The sequence below is a fragment of the Xiphophorus couchianus genome, chromosome 9 (genome assembly GCF_001444195.1).
Source record: "Xiphophorus couchianus chromosome 9, X_couchianus-1.0, whole genome shotgun sequence".
NCBI lineage: Eukaryota > Metazoa > Chordata > Actinopteri > Cyprinodontiformes > Poeciliidae > Xiphophorus > Xiphophorus couchianus.
Window position 1 is genome coordinate 11,339,639 of NC_040236.1, and position 17,944 is coordinate 11,357,582.

A 17,944-nucleotide genomic window follows, 5' to 3' on the forward strand; every position below is an offset into this window, starting at 1 on the left:
TTTTGCTAATGTGAATAACCTTGCAGCATGAGGAAGCTTTTACATAAAACTAGGCAAATCCTTTCAGCGTTTTAACAGGTCTGTTTACCCCCTCTGCAAACATTAACACATTCATCAACATGAAGGCCTACCTTGGTTGGAGGCACCAGCAGGAGGGGGTTAACCATGAGGACTTCATAGTATTTTTTGCAGGGGTCATCTTGCAGAGTCCAGGTGGTTCTGAACCACTCTGTAGAATAATAATATAATAATTCATGCAACAGTTAAAAGTGCATTTCTTTTACTGAATTGGGCAAATATTATAAGTTGAACCAACTGATCCGACTTTCAGGACATCAAATATGTGTGATCATGCTTGATGGCTTACCTTTTAGATTATCCCTCCAGTCAATTTTCTTCACTCCGGTGCATTTTTCATTGAAGTTTTCCATCCGTACTATGTCGTTCTGGTGCTTAGCGAAAGCAGTCTGAATAAGTAAGAAAAGCACATCATTTCAAAGCTCTGAATGGCAGTTAAATAAAACAGCAAGACATCTGAAAGAGCTCATTTTTACCTGGTACAGATAGAACCAGTTCCAGATAATACTGACAAAGAAGCAAACAGCAAACATCCTCCTGAACTGGACTAACCAGGAGACAGCTGACCACAGCTGGGAGCATATTATGGTTGATATAATGAGAACAAGTATCATGATCTGGAACACAGGGAAAAGAAATAAGAGTTAACATAAATAACTTAACACCTAAAGCTTATAGAAGATACTTAGAAGGTTTTAGCCAGCCTAGCTATTATTATTTGACACTACACTTGGTTAAAACCTCAGTTACAATATAGAAATGTACTTTTATTGCTGGTTAATGTTTGTTAAGAAAAGGTAAAAAACTCATCTGACTGCAAGCTTGACCTTTGACTTACTTACGAGATATACAAGGCCAGCTGACCTGTAACCTACTAAAGATAATGTACATGCAAAATAAAATCAATACCTTTAATACTGTATCCAGCTCCACACCAAAGGTGTCTTCAAAACGCCACTTCCAAGCTTCATAATCATGTTGTTTAAAGTCCACCAAAATCTGACTGAGTGCATTGTCCAGAGCTCCTGTTCTCCATCGATCCTCGCCCTCCAGAAGTGACTGAATTTCAGTCATGGCTTGTTTGGACAGCTTGATTTTGGCATCATAGAAGACATCCGACGAGTCAGTTGGCTGATGAGATTAAAAAAGTAAAGACAGAAAATTGCTTGTTTTTGTTTGGTTTAGTTTGTGAATAAGCTTTTTGGGTTCATTCATACAAAAAACACCAAAAGCTACTGTACAGGAAACTGAAGGTAAATGTAACTAAAAATCGTCTGATTTCACATTTTTATCCAATTTTCTGAACGTTTAAAATATTTTTTAATTTCTTAACATAAAAATCTCACTAAAACTGTTCATATGTCATTTATTTTGATTTATTTTTTCTTCTTGTATTAAACAACCTGAACGTTGTGAAGCACATTATTATGGTATCCAGTTAAAACGGATACCATAATAATGATTTATAACGTCTTGTATTAAATCAGGACCCACCACACCGAGTCTTTGTATCCCCTTCAACAGCCTGCTGAGGAACCGTTTGAACACTGGGTTGCAGGTAGGCTGTTGTGACATGAGGGCCATCGCCTTCTTCTGGTCCTCAATCTAAAGAAAAGTAAAACTATATTTTATACAGATGACTTTCTGTACAATTATACAAACATTACTGTTTTTTGGAATGTGTGAGGAAGCTGGAGTACCCAGAGAGAACCCACACATGCACATGTCAACTCCATGAATAAATCGGGATTCAATCCCAGGACCTTCTTGCAAGGCAACAATTTTAAGATTACTGTTTACAAAATAAAATGGTTTACAATTTTTATTCATGTGTTTACTCATTCAAAAAATACATGAAAAGTCGTTTGGTATTTAATTCTTTAATATTTGGTATTATGCTTCTTTACACATTTCTGAATCCAGCATACATAGCTGCCATCTTTAGTGTCTGCTGCTGTGAGGCTGAAGGGAAGTGAACATTTTACAATAACATTTAAGTGACTTTTGTGAGCGCTGACCTGTCTCTGCAGATCCTCCACCTGGTGACTACAGGTTGTCAGCTCAGCCTGGTTCTGGTCCTGGACGTACTCTCTTCTTTTGGTGGCCACATTGGTAAAGGTTGCTGGCTGGGAAGTAACACACCCACAGGCTGAATACGGCACCAGAACCAGAGACATCACCATATTTTTCATAACACTCAACGAGTTTGTGTATTAAACCAACCTCGGGAGGTTTCTTCATCGTTTTGGTGCTGGAATCGTAGTTGAGCATGTCGTAAGGATCGAGCCAGTCGTCGTCTGCCTCCTGACCCCGAGCAGGCAGTGACAGGTAGCACAGCAGCAGTAAAAACGGCATTCTGTCCATATGTGCAGAGGTCCAACTAAACAGCAGCTCCAGCCCACCTGAAGACGAACTAAAGCAATTATGTCGAGGATACAGCTACAACGACAAAGAGTCTATCGAGACACCGACTTTTGTTCATGTCTTCACTTAAAAACATTACTGCGTTACCGAAAGTAAAAGTTACCGCCACATAAACGATTCAAGCAGCACAACAGCACGGAGTAGGAGACATCCGTTTTCGGCTACTTTATAAAATCCGGAAGCAGTTTGAGGGATAGTGAAAGGGATTGTGGGAAATGCAGTTTGTCATAAAAAAGATTTGAAACGGATGTCTCTCAAAAAAGTGGAAATAAGAAGCCACTGATTGCTTTCTCTGATGTGTTTTTAAAATATGAAGTCAATGGACAAACCATTAAAAGGCTTTAATTGGTTATATAGTTTATGCAATTATGGCTCTTAGAGTACATCGAAAACTACAAGGAAGTAAATACCGTTTAGCGATATCGGATTAGCTCCACCCTCTGCTTTGGACAGGGCCCGGCCAAGCCTCTATGGGGCCCTATGCGAAATTTGGTTGAGGGGCCCTCTATTTCTGCTAACAATGTGGACCGGCTGCAATCAACAGTTAGAATATTAGATCATTCGCACACCTGCTATAAACTTATTGCATCTCTGATAGTGCTGTTTACATTATATCCTATGCATATATAATATAGAATACATTTATTAGCCAGTGGATTTCTGGGTGCCGATTTCCTTAATTTTGGGGAATTGTGATTGGCTGATATTTAATTGGCCGATACTTACATGTGAAGCCCATCTTATTCACTGATCTTATTTTTTGTCAGCAAAGGTTTAAAAATCAGTCTCTGTCCTCTTCTGCTTTGCAGTGAGAGGTTTGACTGACAGACCGGCCCACCAGGTCATATCTGAATGTTTACAATCATGACATTCTATGATTAAATTAATTTCTCTTAAGCATAACTCCAATAGCTAAAAATTTAATTTGCACCAGGTGAGTTTTTCTCCACTGAGAATGTGGACTAGTACCGGTACTGGGTTGATTCTGAGCCTTCAAATAATTTTATAAGACGTTTCGCATAAAAATTAATGTAAAAATATTGTTTGTTTTACCCATATAAATGATCAGCAGCAAAACAACATATCCCCAACTACAGTTTAGAACAGCTCATTGTTATATTGATGCACCAGCCATGTAACTTGATGGAAAACTATTTGCTAGAAGTTTTAATTATTCTAATCAAACAAGGAAGTCGCCGTTTTGAAACTAAAAAACCTCAGAAATATACAGAACCAACCATGAGAATCAACTCATTTAAAACTCAGCTTCACACAAAGACCCTAGCATAAATGTTTGGCTGTTGAACTGAACCGTTCAAGGTAGCTATAAAGCTAATTTTCTATTAGCAGCTTCACAAATCTTTTTTACAAACATTACATTACCAAGACATATTAAAACATATCTTTATCTTAGCTTTTTTTCTAATCTTCCTCTTTCTTTTCTCCCTCCCTGAAGGATAAGTCCCTTTTTGAGACATTGATTTGGCTTGCCAACTTATCTTCTACGGGAGCTTTGGACCCTTGGATGAGCACCACACATTGCACAGCAGTTCAAATTACCTACCACGGCCACCAGGGGCCCCCAAGAGCAATTATTTGCCCTACACATACATCATCAAATATATATTATTGTAAAAACAAATCATTTTATGATAAAATTGTGCGTTTTTGTTATTATAATGACATAGAAATTGTTACAAAAAAAATAAAAAAATCAGCTCCACTGAGGGGGCCCCTTGGTGGCCCTAAGCGGCTGCTTAGTTTGCTTATGCCTTGGGCCGGCTCTGGCTGTGTACATTTTCATAATATGAAACTAAAGATTTAGATTTATTTTTTTTTAATCAACCTTGAATTTGGCTGAATTAGATTATTTCTGAAGAAATAGTAACAAAGACAAAAGTTATAAAAAGAAGAATTGGAAAGCAAATATTTTATAGAGCCCCAAACAACTCAACCTCAATTTAAACCATTAAGATTACACCCTCCATCTCCTCTTTTTATATATTGAACAGCTCTAAGAGATAAGAATCATGTTAAGTACACAGTGTAATTTAAACAAATAATTAAAAGTAGTTTAAGTTGTTAACATTTTAGGTGGTGTCTTAAAAGTCATATACAATAAAGTTTAAAAACAGGAAAAATAACGCAGTACCAGGGTTTATATAAAATTGCTCTTCCTGCTCAAGTACTGAGCTCATTGTGTTTGATGTAGAGTGACACTAAAAAGGATACATTCCAATAAAGAACGAGAAGCTTGAACCAAATTATTAAATTCAGTGATTTATTTTACACAATTTCTATACATGGCAATGCTTTGCTGAGGTAGAAGCATAACTTAAGCTTTACTACCACAATAACTCCAGTTAATTAACAACACCCTCAAAACTGTACTTTAGTATTACATGGGCTAAAATAACAATAATGCAGAATTTCACATTTCAAGTCTATTTCAGCAGAAGAAGACCAAGATTGCTCTAGATACACTGTAATGAAACGTCTGTCAACCATAGCTGAAAAGCCTCACCAATTTCTGAATTTTGCCTGATGATGAACAGCAAAACAAACTTCCAGGCAACCAGATAATTCTGGTTGTTTTAGTATGGACAAAAATACACGAAGTAATTTTTCACAGAAAAATATTTTCATCTCGTTGTATAAATGTCCACTTCTTACAGAAAACAAAATCACAGAGAACCAGTGAACCACAAACAACACTAAAATGTAAAATCTAGCTGAATCACTGATTAACATCCTCAGCATAAAGTATTTTTTTTAAATCTTTGTAAAATAACATTTGTAACTTTCTAACTCTCCTTATAGTCCTAAATGTCTACCACGTAAGTGTTTCTGGATGTATGAGTTGTGCAATAAATGAGTGTTATAGACTCATTACTCATAGCAAAAAAAATACATTATTTTCTCTTAAAAATAAAAATACTAAGAGATTAATTTATTTTGTTTATTTAAACATTTTTTGTTTATTGCTCAATTGTTTCTTCAAGTCTTTTCTTGTAAATGTAATACAACTAGTAGTAATCACAGAGGTAACATTAAGTCTTGTGAATTGGGGAACATTTTCCTTTGTATCTAAAGAAAAATAAAACATTCCTGATAAAAGAGCAAAGTGTCTTGTTGCACCTAAATTCAACTTATCACAGAGGAGCCATTTTACTGTTCGCAAGACGATTCTACTATCAAAATATGAGTCAAGCAGTTAAATGGAGATCATTTCTGAACAACAAACTTTGCTTTGAAGTCTAATCCATTAACTTTGGACTTGTCTCCTCAACAGAAGTCGGTAGCTTAAAAGAGTTTCTTAGAGACATGGAGGACGCGTCGTCTTCCTTGAAGTCTTCTTTGTCCTGCAGAAATGGGTTTACAATTGGTTACAATAAAACAACTCCAAATTTATAATAAAAAACAAAAAGGACCTTATGTTAAATTTATAAAAGAAAACAAGATCATTTATGAATTATTTTCTCAATTACACATTATAAATTGTTATTAAAAAAATAGATGCATCAGTCAATCAGTCAGAGATCAAAATTGGTTAATCTTTCAATAATCTCCGGTCAGCAAATGGCATATCAAATGTGGAATTTTGTTTAAACCCCCCCCCCATGTTTCTTAAATTAGATAAAACTAAGAACTTTGATATGGTTTTATAAATTTTCAAAAGAACCAACCTCCAGATTAGCCTGTGAAGGATTCACGTTGACTGGGCATAAGCTGTCTGGTTCATCAGTGTTGGCAGCAGACTTCTCAGGTGTCTTCTGCTGGTTTGTGAACCTTGAACTAACAGAGAGATTCTCAATCGCCTCAACATTTTCTTTATTCTCATTTTTTCTAAGTTGAGGTTCGACACAGCCCGGTGTCTCTGCAGTGATGCTACTTCCCACATTATCGACAAGACTTTTATCAACAGCTTGGTCACAATCCTGGTCAGACGCAGACATCCGATCACCATCCTTCACTCCTGAAGGAAGATCTTGCAGATTATTCATTGGTGTCTTGGTGTAGTGTTGCGAGCCAGGCTCTACACTTTCATTCATGAACCACTGTGTATCAATAAAGCACAAATATTAGTGACGTGATCATATATCCAGAGCTGTGTATTTGTGTTCATGAAACCTTGGCTTCTCATTACCAAAATGATGAGCATGATGATCATGAAGACTGGAAACTGAAGGGTAACTGGCAGATATTTTAGGATTGCTCGATGAAGCTCACTTATACCCTCCCCAAAGTGTCTTAGTGGGTCTTTCATTAAAATCCAGAAGGTAAATTCTACTACCTAAACAAAAAAATAATGTTAAGAACAAATAAACATAATTATCCAATTAGAGACAGAACTATTCCAAAACAGACAACTAGCAGGACAAAGTCATAGCCGAAGAATGGATCTTACTGTCTTTTTTCAGAACAGACACACAAAGACACACCAGGTGACCCACCTTGGTTAGACGTACAGGATTCTTTCTAAAAAAAGCATAGTAATCTTCACAGGGGTCGTCATGGAGAGGCCTGCTGGTTCTGAACCACTCTGCAGATTAGCATGAAAATGGTTTAATTAGCCTGACCAAAAACGATCTTACACAACTTTAAATCACATCATCTACACCATTTAAATACTATGTAATCAAAAACAGGTTTTCCTTTCAAACCTGACTTATATCACAAAATCTCCTCCCACCAAAGTTTTGGAAGATACAACATTTACGGTAATACAAAAACATTTTCAGGGTTTGCTGCATTTCACCTGTGAACCACCTGATTTACCATTTCCAACATGAATTTACCATTTACAGAGAGCATGGATTCAAAGATATAGAAACTCTATAACAATCAATAATCTTTCAAACAAGTGAAGATAACAAATCAATATAACTTAATTAGTTTGCATTGCTATGCATTCATAAGTGCAATTCTACCTTTCAAACCATCGGTCCAATCCATTTCTTGTATTCCTTTACATTCTTCATTGAGGTTTACAGTTTCTCTGATGATGTTTTGATGCTCAAAGAAGGCAACCTAAACAAACATTGAAAGCATTTAACGGTTAAATATAGTAAATATTGTATGACAGCCAAACACAAAGCTAGAGAACCAAAGGTGCTCTGGATTACCTGGTACAGACATAACCAACTCCAAGGAATACTGACAAGGAAGTAAAAGATCAGCACCATGATGAATTTCAAGGGCCAAAAGATTAGAGGACCAGAAAACTTCTTCTGGATGCAGGTGATGGCTAACAGTATCAAAGCAAGCATCCCGATCTGGAAAAAGAGGGCGGCAATAGCAGGTAAACGAGATGTGGAACATTTATTCTTTAAGACATGAAAAAGACAAATGACAACAACTTTAGTTAAATTTGGACTTCAAAGTGGTGCTTTTAAAAACTATGCTTAGTAAAGAAACAAAACTCTTCAAATACATTTTAAACAATGTTTCATGTGTAGTTCTTTTAGTAATCCCTAAATTCGCTTACAGTTTCCACTTCTTTTAATGCAAAATAAAAATGTGAAAGCAGGATTGCACATTTATGTTTGCTTTATCCATCTCACCTTCAACTCTTATTAACTTCCCTGTCCCTTATAAGGAAAAGCATCCCTGCTCTTCTGCTTCCAGATGATGGACTGAGCAGCGCTCCATGTGATAGTCAAAATGTGGGATATAGCTTCCTCAAGTTATTCCTCACCTGTTTACCTTTCTCTTAATAATGTTCTTTTACTATTCTTCTCAAATAAACATGCTAATTCCATGTGTAAGTGGCTCAGAGTTAGAGCAAGTGTACCAGATATAGATCTGGAGGCTGCTGTCCCACATTTGATTGATGAATAAAGGCAACTACTGCAAAAACATTTTAACTATCCACACAGTAAGACCTCAAACCAAGATTATGACCCAGGACTTTCATGATGCAAGGCAACAGTTACATCACCTGCCCTACCATGCAGCCCTCAAACATTTTTGATGTCAAACATTTTAATGTTGATGAGGTGTGTGTGTGTGTGGGGGGGGGTGGGGGGGTGTATACCCCAACAGATTTTAGATCACAATTATTTATTTTGAGCATTTTAAACAGTGTTTCTGCATGCGCCCTGTTGAAGCACTAACCTGTCTCTGCAGATCCTCCACATGTTGACTACTGGACTGTGGCTCAGTCTAAATACAGAGAAAAATGAACGCTGGGACTCATTTTTAAATAAAAAATTCTGTATAAAAATAGATATAAACTGACCTTTATCGTCTTTCGCATAGTTTTGGCAACTGAATCATAGTTGAGCATGTCATAAGGGTCTAGCCACTCGTCCATCTGTTCACGTCTGGAAAAATAGCAGCAATAAAAGCTGGCTGATAATGCAAAAAATGCAGTTTTCACAACATAAGACTTTCAGCCAACGTAAAATAAAATGGATGGCATTAATGTGGCGGACTTCACACCGTCTCTAACCCTACAAGTATCAACCGAAAGTGAAAGCACGGTCGACAAACTTATTTATGGAAAAAAACAGAGCGGCGTCCAGAAAATGTGGTGAGGAGAGACGAACGGTAAAAACTCACAGTGAAATATCGAGATTTAATGGCGTCTAAGATATTGTTGTCGAAATGCCCGGTGTACTACGTAAATGGGCTGCAGGAGTTTGAGGAGGAGCGGTCCGATAAAGATTCCTATGAGCTCCGCCTTCTTGTAAATGTAAAGCTTAGGTTGTCAGTCAGGATTAAAATTGTTACAACATGTGTTATGGTAGTATTAAAGTGGAAAACGTAAGTGTATCAGCTTACCCCCAAATGGTTCAATTTACCCCATTGATTTTTCTGGTCTGTCTAACTTTACCCCTGATCTGGGGTAAAGTGAGACACAGGACCACTTTTTTTAAAAACAATCATATTTTCATTGTCCTTTGTCTTGACGATATTCTGATAACTTCCATAGCTAGGAAACATCCCAAATTAATAGGAAATGTTTACATTTTACTGATACATCATTTTACCTTGCCTATAGGGAAACAAATGTAAAAAATGGCTCACAATACCCCGCTCTCCCCTATATCATCGAACACAAATGTATGTAATCACTACCTGTGGCGACTATCTGCAATATTTTATAGCAAAAAATAGTTTCATGATCATTTGAAAACTGTATTTTGCATTTAATCTGATTATCTACCTTGAATTAAAGTTTGTTCAGTGATTTGAAACATGGGTCCCCAAAGTCTGTCCTCGAGGGCCGGCATCCTGCATGTTTTTGTTCTCGCCCTAGTTTAATGCACCTGGATCCAATGATGGCTGGTTAGAAGGCCTAAGAAGAAAACTGACATGCTGAAAAGGTTGTTGGTTCCACCAGGGAGAGAACTAAAACGTGCAGGAGGCCGGCCCTCGAGGACCGACTTTGGGGACCCCTGAATGTGACAAAAAAGTAAAAACTGAAGAATTCTGTTAGTGATTGTTGTTTTTACAGCATTGCAAATGTCATACTTTTCCAAACCTTTAAAGACCTCAGACCTACAGATCTGTCTAAACCAAATATAAAACAAAACGTGAAAATGAAAACAAGCATATACCAACTAGTCTGAGTAAGACATTTATTGTCAAATTGTAAATATTTACAAAACATCATGAATGCATTTACTGTAGATAAGATAAACTGCAGTTCATCTGCTGGGAGGAAAAGCATCTTTAAAAAAGATGTACAAGTAACATCAGCTTAAACACCACCAGGACAGGTCCAAAGTCTCCAAGGCTTAAATACTCTTTCAGTCATATTTACCTGAAAACAGTATTTAAAAATAAACTCCAGTTCACGTGTTCGTCACAGAGAAGCTTGATGCGTATGTGTCAAAGAGAAGGAGAAAGTTCATTTATTTTCCTCTCTTCCCTTTACCACCTTTAGGCTGTCGTCCTTTTCCTTTTCCTCCTTTTCCTCTTTTTCCTTTCCCTCGCTGTTCTTTCCTCTGCACCCCCCGCATGTCCTTCTTCATGCGTCCGTCCACCACTTTGAAGAGTCCCTTCACTCCACGAGGCCGACTCACCTTCTTACCAACTCCTTTTTTGGCTACCAAGTATGTTACTTCTCTTTTTTCCTTTTTCACGCCTGCTTTTTTGTAGATACTGACAGAATACGGAAAAAGAAACTTGATTAGTATATATATATTTTTTTTTTAAGTTAGCATCAACCAGTAAACAACTGCAGCTCCAGTCTCACAGTTGTCCAAACAAACCTCTTCAGCTGAGCCATCTTCTCTCTTTCAGAAATGTCGGCAGTGTTGACGACAGCCTCGGCCTTCTTCTTGGCTTGCTCCATCTTCTTCAGCATCTAGATGAATCCAACAGAAACTAGACTTAATCTCTGTCCATTCTCTAAATTATAATGATTTCAATCCTTCTGTATATCCCCAATCTGACCTAGTTTCACAGCGTTTTTCTCTTACCCTTCTCTTCTTCCTGGCCTTCGCTTCAGCCACCCGCTTGATTGGCCGGGCATTGATCTCTTTCCATTTCTGTTTGTATTCCTCCACCATCTCCTTGGTGACAGGCATCGGTCGTGTCCTGTGTTTGCGTTCATCATCCAGGAACCACTCCGGTACTTCCCATGGCTCGTCAGAGTTGGCAAACCTGCAAAGCAGAAACAATCAGCCCCTCTGTACGGACTCAAAATTCATTAAACCCAACTGTGTAGTTCATATTGTGTCTAATGCATCAAGAAACAGCAATAAGAATAATAATAATAGTTTTGTGTATTCTCTGCTGGAAGAGGTATGCACATTTATGAAGTATGACTTCCAAAAGCAGACATTTACCTGTGGAAAGAGAAGTCTACCAGATCTCTGGCTTTCTTCTTGGATGTAGCGATCTCACAGCCGAGGGACAGACCCTCTGCGTCCAGGATACGGGCCTTTTTACCTGAAAACCAAAAGAAACATTTTTAATACAAAGTTCAACAACTATTAAACAAATTCTGCAGTAGGAGAAAGCTAAGGTTTCAGCATTTGACTTCTTGTGTCCTGGTCAGATAAAATGCTCTTTCCCCCACAAAGCTTACATTTCTCTGTTCTCATGGAGGCTTTTATACTCACTGGTGCTTTCAACAGGAACAACCTGGAAGTTGTCATCTTCAGCCCCTCCTGCTGCCCCTCCGGATCCCATGGCTTGCTTCATTTTTGTAATCTCACTGAAACAAAATAAGTGAGACTCGCATATCAGTGGACGTTGTGGCTGCAGCAGCAGTGCTCAACTATTTAAGCTTAAATTTTTCTTCCATTAACTCTGTACATTTTGGAGGAAATACAACCCAGTCAGAGAAAATCAAGTTTTACTTTTCATCATCGCTGCTGTCGTCCGAGTCGCTTTCCTCTGTTGCTTCCTGTGACGGTTCTGGAGTTTCCACCTCTGCAGGAGCAACTTCCTCTTTTTCTTCCTCGTCTTCTACTTTATCTTCACTCTCTTCTTCAGCTTTCCTCTTTCTCCCTCTCCCTACAAAACCGATTTAATAGATTTACAGAGCTGTAAAATAGTAACCCGTTACATTTTTTTTTCTGTATGTTGTCACAGCAGTTTCACTTTAATAGAAAAAGATAACCTGAATAAACACAAACTGTTGTACTTCAGACTAATGTGGCCCCATGTGAAAAAACAGATATAAAAGCTGTTTTTAGCCATTACTAGTAATGAGTCTTTTACATCACTAGTAAAATTTTACTATTAGTAAAATTGTATCAATTCCACCACTTAAAAAGGTTTTTGAACAGGAATCACTAGTTTACAGATGCAATATTGGAGATTAAACAACACAGTCAAGTTGAGTTGAAAAGTTAATATTGGTGCTAAAGTTAGTAAAGCAAATAAATGTAATGACAGTTTGAAGACTGAAATAACTCAAGCTATTTTCATAGTGAAATGTGGCCAAAAAGAAAAAACAAAAGAAATCTGCAAACATTCTTCATGGTATTTTAAATGAGACATTCTGAGATATGAAGGATTGGAGACGGTTGTTTACCTGACTGTTTGGTTTGGAGCCACTCTGTCTGTTTGAGTTCATTCTCTGCATCACCTTCCAGGTCAATTTCTGAAAAGATGCCCTGAAGAAGGAACGAAAACAAAGATAAAAACCGAGATATGATTGAGTGTGAAATAGGCTTAAACAACCAATCAAAGGAATGTGATTTGAAGTGAAATACAGAAGGAGCACTTAAACTTACAGAAGTTGAATTAGGAAAAAATGCATGCATGGACTAACCTTGCTGAACCACATGTTTGTTTCTCGCTCCAACTTTTCATTCTTTCCTTCCAGTTCTACCAGCAAGCCACCATCCTGTTCCTCTTCCTCCTCAGCTTCCTTAGTAAACTTCACTCTGAGTAATAACATTAGGAATGGTGATTATTTTCTATCAAAACCAAACTGTTTTAAAAACATGTCTCAGACATGGCAAAAATGTATGTATTCCATATTTTTCCTTAATACTTTGTATTAATCTAAATAATAAAAATAATAAAAAATTTATGACATATTTGTCTCAGCAGCATCAGGAATAACTGTTGCTTGTCTGTTTTAAACAAGCATCATCTGATTTTTCTTTGAGATATTTCTATTGAAGGCTGTTAACACAAAAAATGTTAAGACAAAACAGATTTACATAACAAGATGGGAGGTTTTCTAGAAATCAGAGTGAGGAGCTTACTCATCAATTTCCTTTATAATTTTAGGCTAATAATTTGTTATTAGACTGTGTTTCATTCAGTGAAGGATAAGTAACTTTACTTGTTTATTAATCTAAATTGAAGCTGAAAATATGAGATTTCTTCATTTCTGGTTGTGTCTCCCCTGAAGCCAAGGGATTACTGTAACGTCTTCTTGTAAGATAAAACCATCACTTACTTCTTCGGCGCTTTTTTTTCCAGCTCTTTTTGTTTCTGTTGCACTTCTTCTAAATCCTCTTCATCCAAATCAGATGCCAGGGAAATTTCATCCACATCTTCGTCCTGATCTGAAAGGTAGATGTCACCGTCTCCGTCTCCCAGATTACCCGCAGCCTCCATGTCCCCTTTGGAGATATCAGTCAGCACCTGAAGGAAGAATATCAAAGAAGGTTTTAATTCAACTAGAAAAACATGATCACACTTCCATGTGGAAATGAGAACAAGAGCTGATAATTATACTGGCTCATTATTGTTCTTAATTGTGTTTGATCATAACCTGCTGCTTCTTGAGAGAAGATAAGGAAAACAAGGATGAGTCGGTGGTGCTGGCGATGGAGACACCTGGCAGGTCCATCTTCAGCTCCACTCTCTCCCTCTGCTTCCTCCTCTCCTTCAGCAGCTTCCTCTTCTTCCTGATGAAGCACCAAAGCTCAAGATATATACACACATCATAGCAATAAAGCAAAACATACTGAGGTTAAGCTGCACCTGAAACGTAAAAACTAACCGTTTGAGCTCAGCCACTTCCTGAGCTTTTAGGTCAGCCAGTTTTCTCTCCATTTCATCTTCCTCATCATCATCATCTTTTTCCTTGTTCTCGTCAACTTTTTCTTTCTTTTTCTTCTTTACACCAGATTCATCTTCTGAGTTGATGCCCTCCTCATCTGAAGTTAAACTACAAACAAGGCAGAGTTTTTATAAATGCCCTGTGACATTTCATTAAAACTTCATTTTGTGGTTTTAAGAGAGTAAACGTGTTTACCTGATCTCCTGGTCAAGTTGCTTGGCCTCTTCCTTCAGTCTCTTTGCTAGATATCGTCTAAGTTTTGCTCTCCAACTCAGCAGCAAACTTAATGAGGGCAGAGGAGGAAAAAACAACACCTATGTAAGAGTGCAGTAATGACACATCTTGAAATCAAAGGTTTCAATGCAAAGGTAGAGCAAAATTAAGCTGCATTATTTCATTATGTATTTTAATAGAAGAAGTATGCATGTGTAGCTAGCTAAAATTAATGTGAAGAAGTGCAATAAGCACCAAAACTTGGCTGTGTCTTGGTCTGAGTTATTTTAGACACTTATGTGTTTTACTTTGGTCCCATTCTTTAATTGTAAATACTCATGTTCTTTTTTAAAATTTATTCTAAAGTTTCTTGATATGTATGCAAAGAACTAAAAAGTGTTAATCTTAATTTTAACTTCAATAGTTGAATCAAAATCACTCAATAAAGACAAAATAAAATGACCCACCGGAGTTCTTTGCGCCCCAGGACTTTGATATCCCGACAGCACTCCTTTATTTCATTGCTGGTGGCAGAGTGAGATTCCAAGAGTGGATTGTCAAATGTGATCTGAAAGAACGGAAGAAGAGTTAAAATAGATATTTTGACCCCATTAATGACCTTATTAATGTCTGCTATAGCACAGACATTAATAAGACATTTCTAATTTGTCCTGATAACTCTTAAGATTCTGGACATTAGACCTGTCTGAACAATTAATTGTAAAAGGAATTTATTACAAATATGTTCCCACAAGTATAATAACAAAAGCAATGAGCTTGACTTTTGATCTACAGAGTCATAAAGGCTGTTTGAAATAGTTTAAGAACCAACAATCCAGTTTAAAACACTGACATGAAATCAAGAAGCACTGACAGGTGGGCCATTATTTCCTTTAGTGTCTTTTCAACACCTGAATAATCTTAACTTCATACTATAATGTTGCAAATGACAGATAAGAATTTATTATTTTTAAATATCAATTAACTTAAATTTCAAATTTCTACTGATCAGCAACATACAAGAGTAAAACTATCTGGAAACATGACATGTTTCTATCCTTGACCAGAAAGGGAAATAATCAATAACTTACAATTTTGCAAACTTTTTGAAATTGTTTTGACATTTTGTTTAAAAAAAAAAGAAAGAAAAAAAAAGCAACATGCCAAATAATGAGTAAATTTCAGTTGTGTTTGCTTAAAATGATTCTTCCACAGAAGAATTAAAAAAGGAACAGGTTTGTTTAAAGGTAGAAGGTAACGGCAACAATCTTACCTCGCTGGCTTTTGCCAGAAAGTCGACAGGGTTTTCGGCCTTTAGAAAAGACGTCACTGTAAAACTGTGGTACAGCGTCAAATCACCATCAGTGTATCCCTCCGCCTAGAACGCACACAGCTGCTTGGTCAATGGCAGGTCAAATATCTGGGATCTTTGCTTCCCAGTACATTTATAACACAACATGTCATCTACATCAACATCAGGATAATTTTTTATTGTTCCATGAAGCTGATATAAAGAGGTGAATTGTGCTTGCCTTTGGCTTCTTCTCAGCGACGAGTTCCTTTACAGTTTTGGCCTGCACCTCCACCTCTTTGAAGGCATGCTTGGGGTCAAAGAATTTACTGTCGATTTTGTCTGGGGCGACGTAACCTATTCAACACAACAAGAGCTTGTTTTAGATATGCAGAAATGCTTTTACACACAAAGTTATCCAAAGAATGAAAAATAATAAAAGGAATAGTACACCTTGAATTTTTTATTATTTAATGTTAGCATGTCAATGTTTAAATTGTTTTTTTAATCTCAGGGTAAAAAGAAATTTAATTACAGGCATTCACACCTGTTAGCAATTAACCTTGCTAATATCAACAAAAAATTTGTTTTTTCAATTGAGAGAAACACTGGACACCGTTTATAATTAATGTTTCCCTTCTGATCTGAAAAAACATCTGAGATGTTTCTTATAACCGTCAACTAGTTGTTTTTTTTATTTCCTCCATTTATAGACTTCGTCAGAATGGCTGAAAAGGCTGTCAAGGTAAGTCCTAACCTTTCAAATAACTAAATATATTAAAATCAGAACACATGTTTCAGTCACATCTGTAGCTGTCACCTACCTTGACAGACAACAAAGATTTCTGCAGATTCGTTCCTGGATGCTTGAGGCTTAGTGGCCTGCACCTTCTTGAAGAACTGCTGGAAGATCCACAGCAGCGGCTGGTAGTCTTTGGAGCGGAAAACCTTTGTGATGAAAGTGCCGCCTTTGGTCAAAAACTCACAGGCCAGCTTCAGAGCCATGAGGGTCAGGTGAGCTGAGGAGGAAATGAGAGATTTTTAAATCTAGTTCAAAAGCAGAAATGAACAATTTAATCAATGTTTTTGTTTATCTTACCCTGGGAAAAGGCATCATGCTGCCAGTTGGTTCCCACATTTGGGGCTCCGTCATTTAACACCACATCTGCTTTCCAAGTTTGAAGCTCCTTACGGAGAGCCTGATTGGGAAATAGAAAACATCTCAAACAAACAAACTCCACTCTCTAACACTGTAGCACAGTTTTAAAGTGAACTCGTTGTTTAGTAGAAAAAGAACTGAGTGGCATTCACACCTGTTTGCACTTATCAGTCGTGATGTCTTCTTGCAGTGTCACCACGTTGGGAATGGGCTTAATGGGGACCAAATCGACACCTGACAGGAACACAGACAATTTTAATTGTCATACCAAGCACACAGATAATTTAATTCAATATCTGTGTTTTAACACTATACTCACCAATGATGAGACTTGAAACAGGCATAAACTTTGATGCTACCTGCAACCTGGAAATGACATTTCCAATCATAATTAGATTATTCAGCAATCTTTATTTTATTAAATGCAAATGTATGCCATTATTTAGAAGGTTTCTGTACAAAAGTCCAACAGTATTCATTTCAAGCTTACACTTTACATACATGACCTTAACATCATTGAAAGGTCCTCTGATGATTTTAAAATTATTTGTTTTGACATACAACTAGAGAAATTCTACTCAAATGCATAAATGTTGTACTTTGCTCTCTTGAATCACAAAATCTTTGCGATGCCAGGGATCGTTCTGGTTAGTCAAATGCAGATAATTATCTTTCCTTTATTCAGACAGCTCAGTCGTGTTTCACACTCTGTCTGAAGATATTGTAATGTTAGAGATAAAAGTAGTCAGGCTGCTCACCATCCTCCAGGAGCAGCGCACAAATCCACCAGAGCCCTCGCTTTCTGCAGAAACTGGAACTTACGGTTCAACTGGATGAGTTTGAAGGAAGACCGAGACCGATAACCTGAAGACAACGAAAAACGAACCTTATGTAACAATAAAATCTTCTAAAATCTAAAGCTTAACCAAGAGCTAATGCTAACACCGACCAACGAGTCTCTGCCTCTGGTGTTTTCTACTAACATTACGGTACCTGTTTCTTTCGCAAGATGGTAGAATTTGTCTTTCCTCGTCTTTCCTACTTTTAATTTCTTCCCCATCTTTATCCTGGTTTGTTAAAACTGGACTCCGGTGCTGAAAAGTCACAACTGTCCCAAACTCATGAAAACAACACGTGTGAATGTCCCTGCGCAGATGTTTAACGTCACGCTCTCTTCTTCTTCTGGTGTTTCCCTGTCGTTCAGAGAAGATGGCACCACCTGCTGTCAGCTTTGTATAATGCAACCCAACTTCTATAAAAAGCGCTTCTGGTTGGGTTACTGTTCTTACTGTTT

The 17,944-nt window shown here is 37.3% G+C and overlaps 3 protein-coding genes and 1 long non-coding RNA gene across 5 annotated transcripts in view; 1 reads left to right on the plus strand and 3 right to left on the minus strand.

Moving 5' to 3' along the window:
* Positions 1-2,692, minus strand: part of LOC114150778 (chloride channel CLIC-like protein 1) — a 6,913-nt gene extending 4,221 nt beyond the window's left edge. Inside the window, exons 1-7 of one of the 2 annotated variants that reach the window (XM_028027468.1) lie at positions 2,302-2,692; positions 2,097-2,204; positions 1,573-1,683; positions 988-1,209; positions 555-695; positions 368-467; positions 132-229 (exon numbers count right to left, since the gene is read on the minus strand). In XM_028027468.1, coding sequence (XP_027883269.1) covers positions 132-229; positions 368-467; positions 555-695; positions 988-1,209; positions 1,573-1,683; positions 2,097-2,204; positions 2,302-2,442 — 921 coding nt within the window. In that variant the 5' untranslated portion in view covers positions 2,443-2,692. The remainder of the gene's footprint in view (positions 1-131; positions 230-367; positions 468-554; positions 696-987; positions 1,210-1,572; positions 1,684-2,096; positions 2,205-2,301) is intronic. The other variant, XM_028027469.1, reaches the window with a different exon arrangement.
* LOC114150783 (uncharacterized) overlaps positions 1-5,400 on the plus strand; it is a 23,733-nt gene extending 18,333 nt beyond the window's left edge. Inside the window, exon 2 of the long non-coding RNA XR_003596833.1 lies at positions 4,899-5,400. This is a non-coding gene — a long non-coding RNA (uncharacterized LOC114150783). The remainder of the gene's footprint in view (positions 1-4,898) is intronic.
* On the minus strand, positions 4,763-9,185 carry LOC114150781 (uncharacterized). The gene is made up of 9 exons (XM_028027474.1): positions 9,067-9,185; positions 8,744-8,828; positions 8,620-8,667; positions 7,629-7,778; positions 7,434-7,533; positions 6,957-7,045; positions 6,650-6,796; positions 6,189-6,560; positions 4,763-5,864 (listed from the first exon to the last, which is right to left on the minus strand). The coding sequence occupies exons 2-9, from the start codon at positions 8,816-8,818 to the stop codon at positions 5,760-5,762; spliced, it is 1,086 nt and encodes a 361-aa protein (XP_027883275.1). The 5' UTR covers positions 8,819-8,828; positions 9,067-9,185; the 3' UTR covers positions 4,763-5,759.
* Positions 9,186-10,071: 886 nt separating this feature from the next.
* ftsj3 (FtsJ RNA 2'-O-methyltransferase 3) lies at positions 10,072-17,836 on the minus strand. Its single transcript, XM_028028720.1, has 21 exons — positions 17,644-17,836; positions 17,409-17,514; positions 16,970-17,016; positions 16,805-16,884; positions 16,591-16,690; positions 16,316-16,510; positions 15,733-15,848; positions 15,474-15,578; positions 14,668-14,768; positions 14,183-14,269; positions 13,928-14,095; positions 13,697-13,832; positions 13,379-13,566; positions 12,740-12,854; positions 12,500-12,581; positions 11,820-11,976; positions 11,580-11,674; positions 11,304-11,406; positions 10,935-11,118; positions 10,725-10,819; positions 10,072-10,614 (listed from the first exon to the last, which is right to left on the minus strand). Exons 1-21 carry the CDS (start codon positions 17,708-17,710, stop codon positions 10,365-10,367), a joined length of 2,577 nt encoding a protein of 858 aa, XP_027884521.1. The 5' UTR covers positions 17,711-17,836; the 3' UTR covers positions 10,072-10,364.
* Between the last annotated feature and the right edge of the window lie 108 nt (positions 17,837-17,944).

What these genes read in the sequence shown, in the direction of transcription:
- LOC114150781 (XM_028027474.1), bottom strand. Translation starts at nt 8,818, where the DNA reads ATGGACGAGTGGCTAGACCCTTATGACATGCTCAACTATGATTCAGTT. An exon ending in GTTGGTTATGTCTGTACCAG is followed by an intron (nt 7,534 to 7,628) that starts GTAATCCAGAGC and finishes ATGTTTGTTTAG; the next exon opens with GTTGCCTTCTTTGAGCATCA. An exon ending in TCATCATGCTCATCATTTTG is followed by an intron (nt 6,561 to 6,649) that starts GTAATGAGAAGC and finishes ATTGATACACAG; the next exon opens with TGGTTCATGAATGAAAGTGT.
- ftsj3 (XM_028028720.1), bottom strand. Translation starts at nt 17,710, where the DNA reads ATGGGGAAGAAATTAAAAGTAGGAAAGACGAGGAAAGACAAATTCTAC. An exon ending in CCATCTTGCGAAAGAAACAG is followed by an intron (nt 17,515 to 17,643) that starts GTACCGTAATGT and finishes CGTTGTCTTCAG; the next exon opens with GTTATCGGTCTCGGTCTTCC. An exon ending in CAACTTGACCAGGAGATCAG is followed by an intron (nt 14,096 to 14,182) that starts GTAAACACGTTT and finishes CCTTGTTTGTAG; the next exon opens with TTTAACTTCAGATGAGGAGG.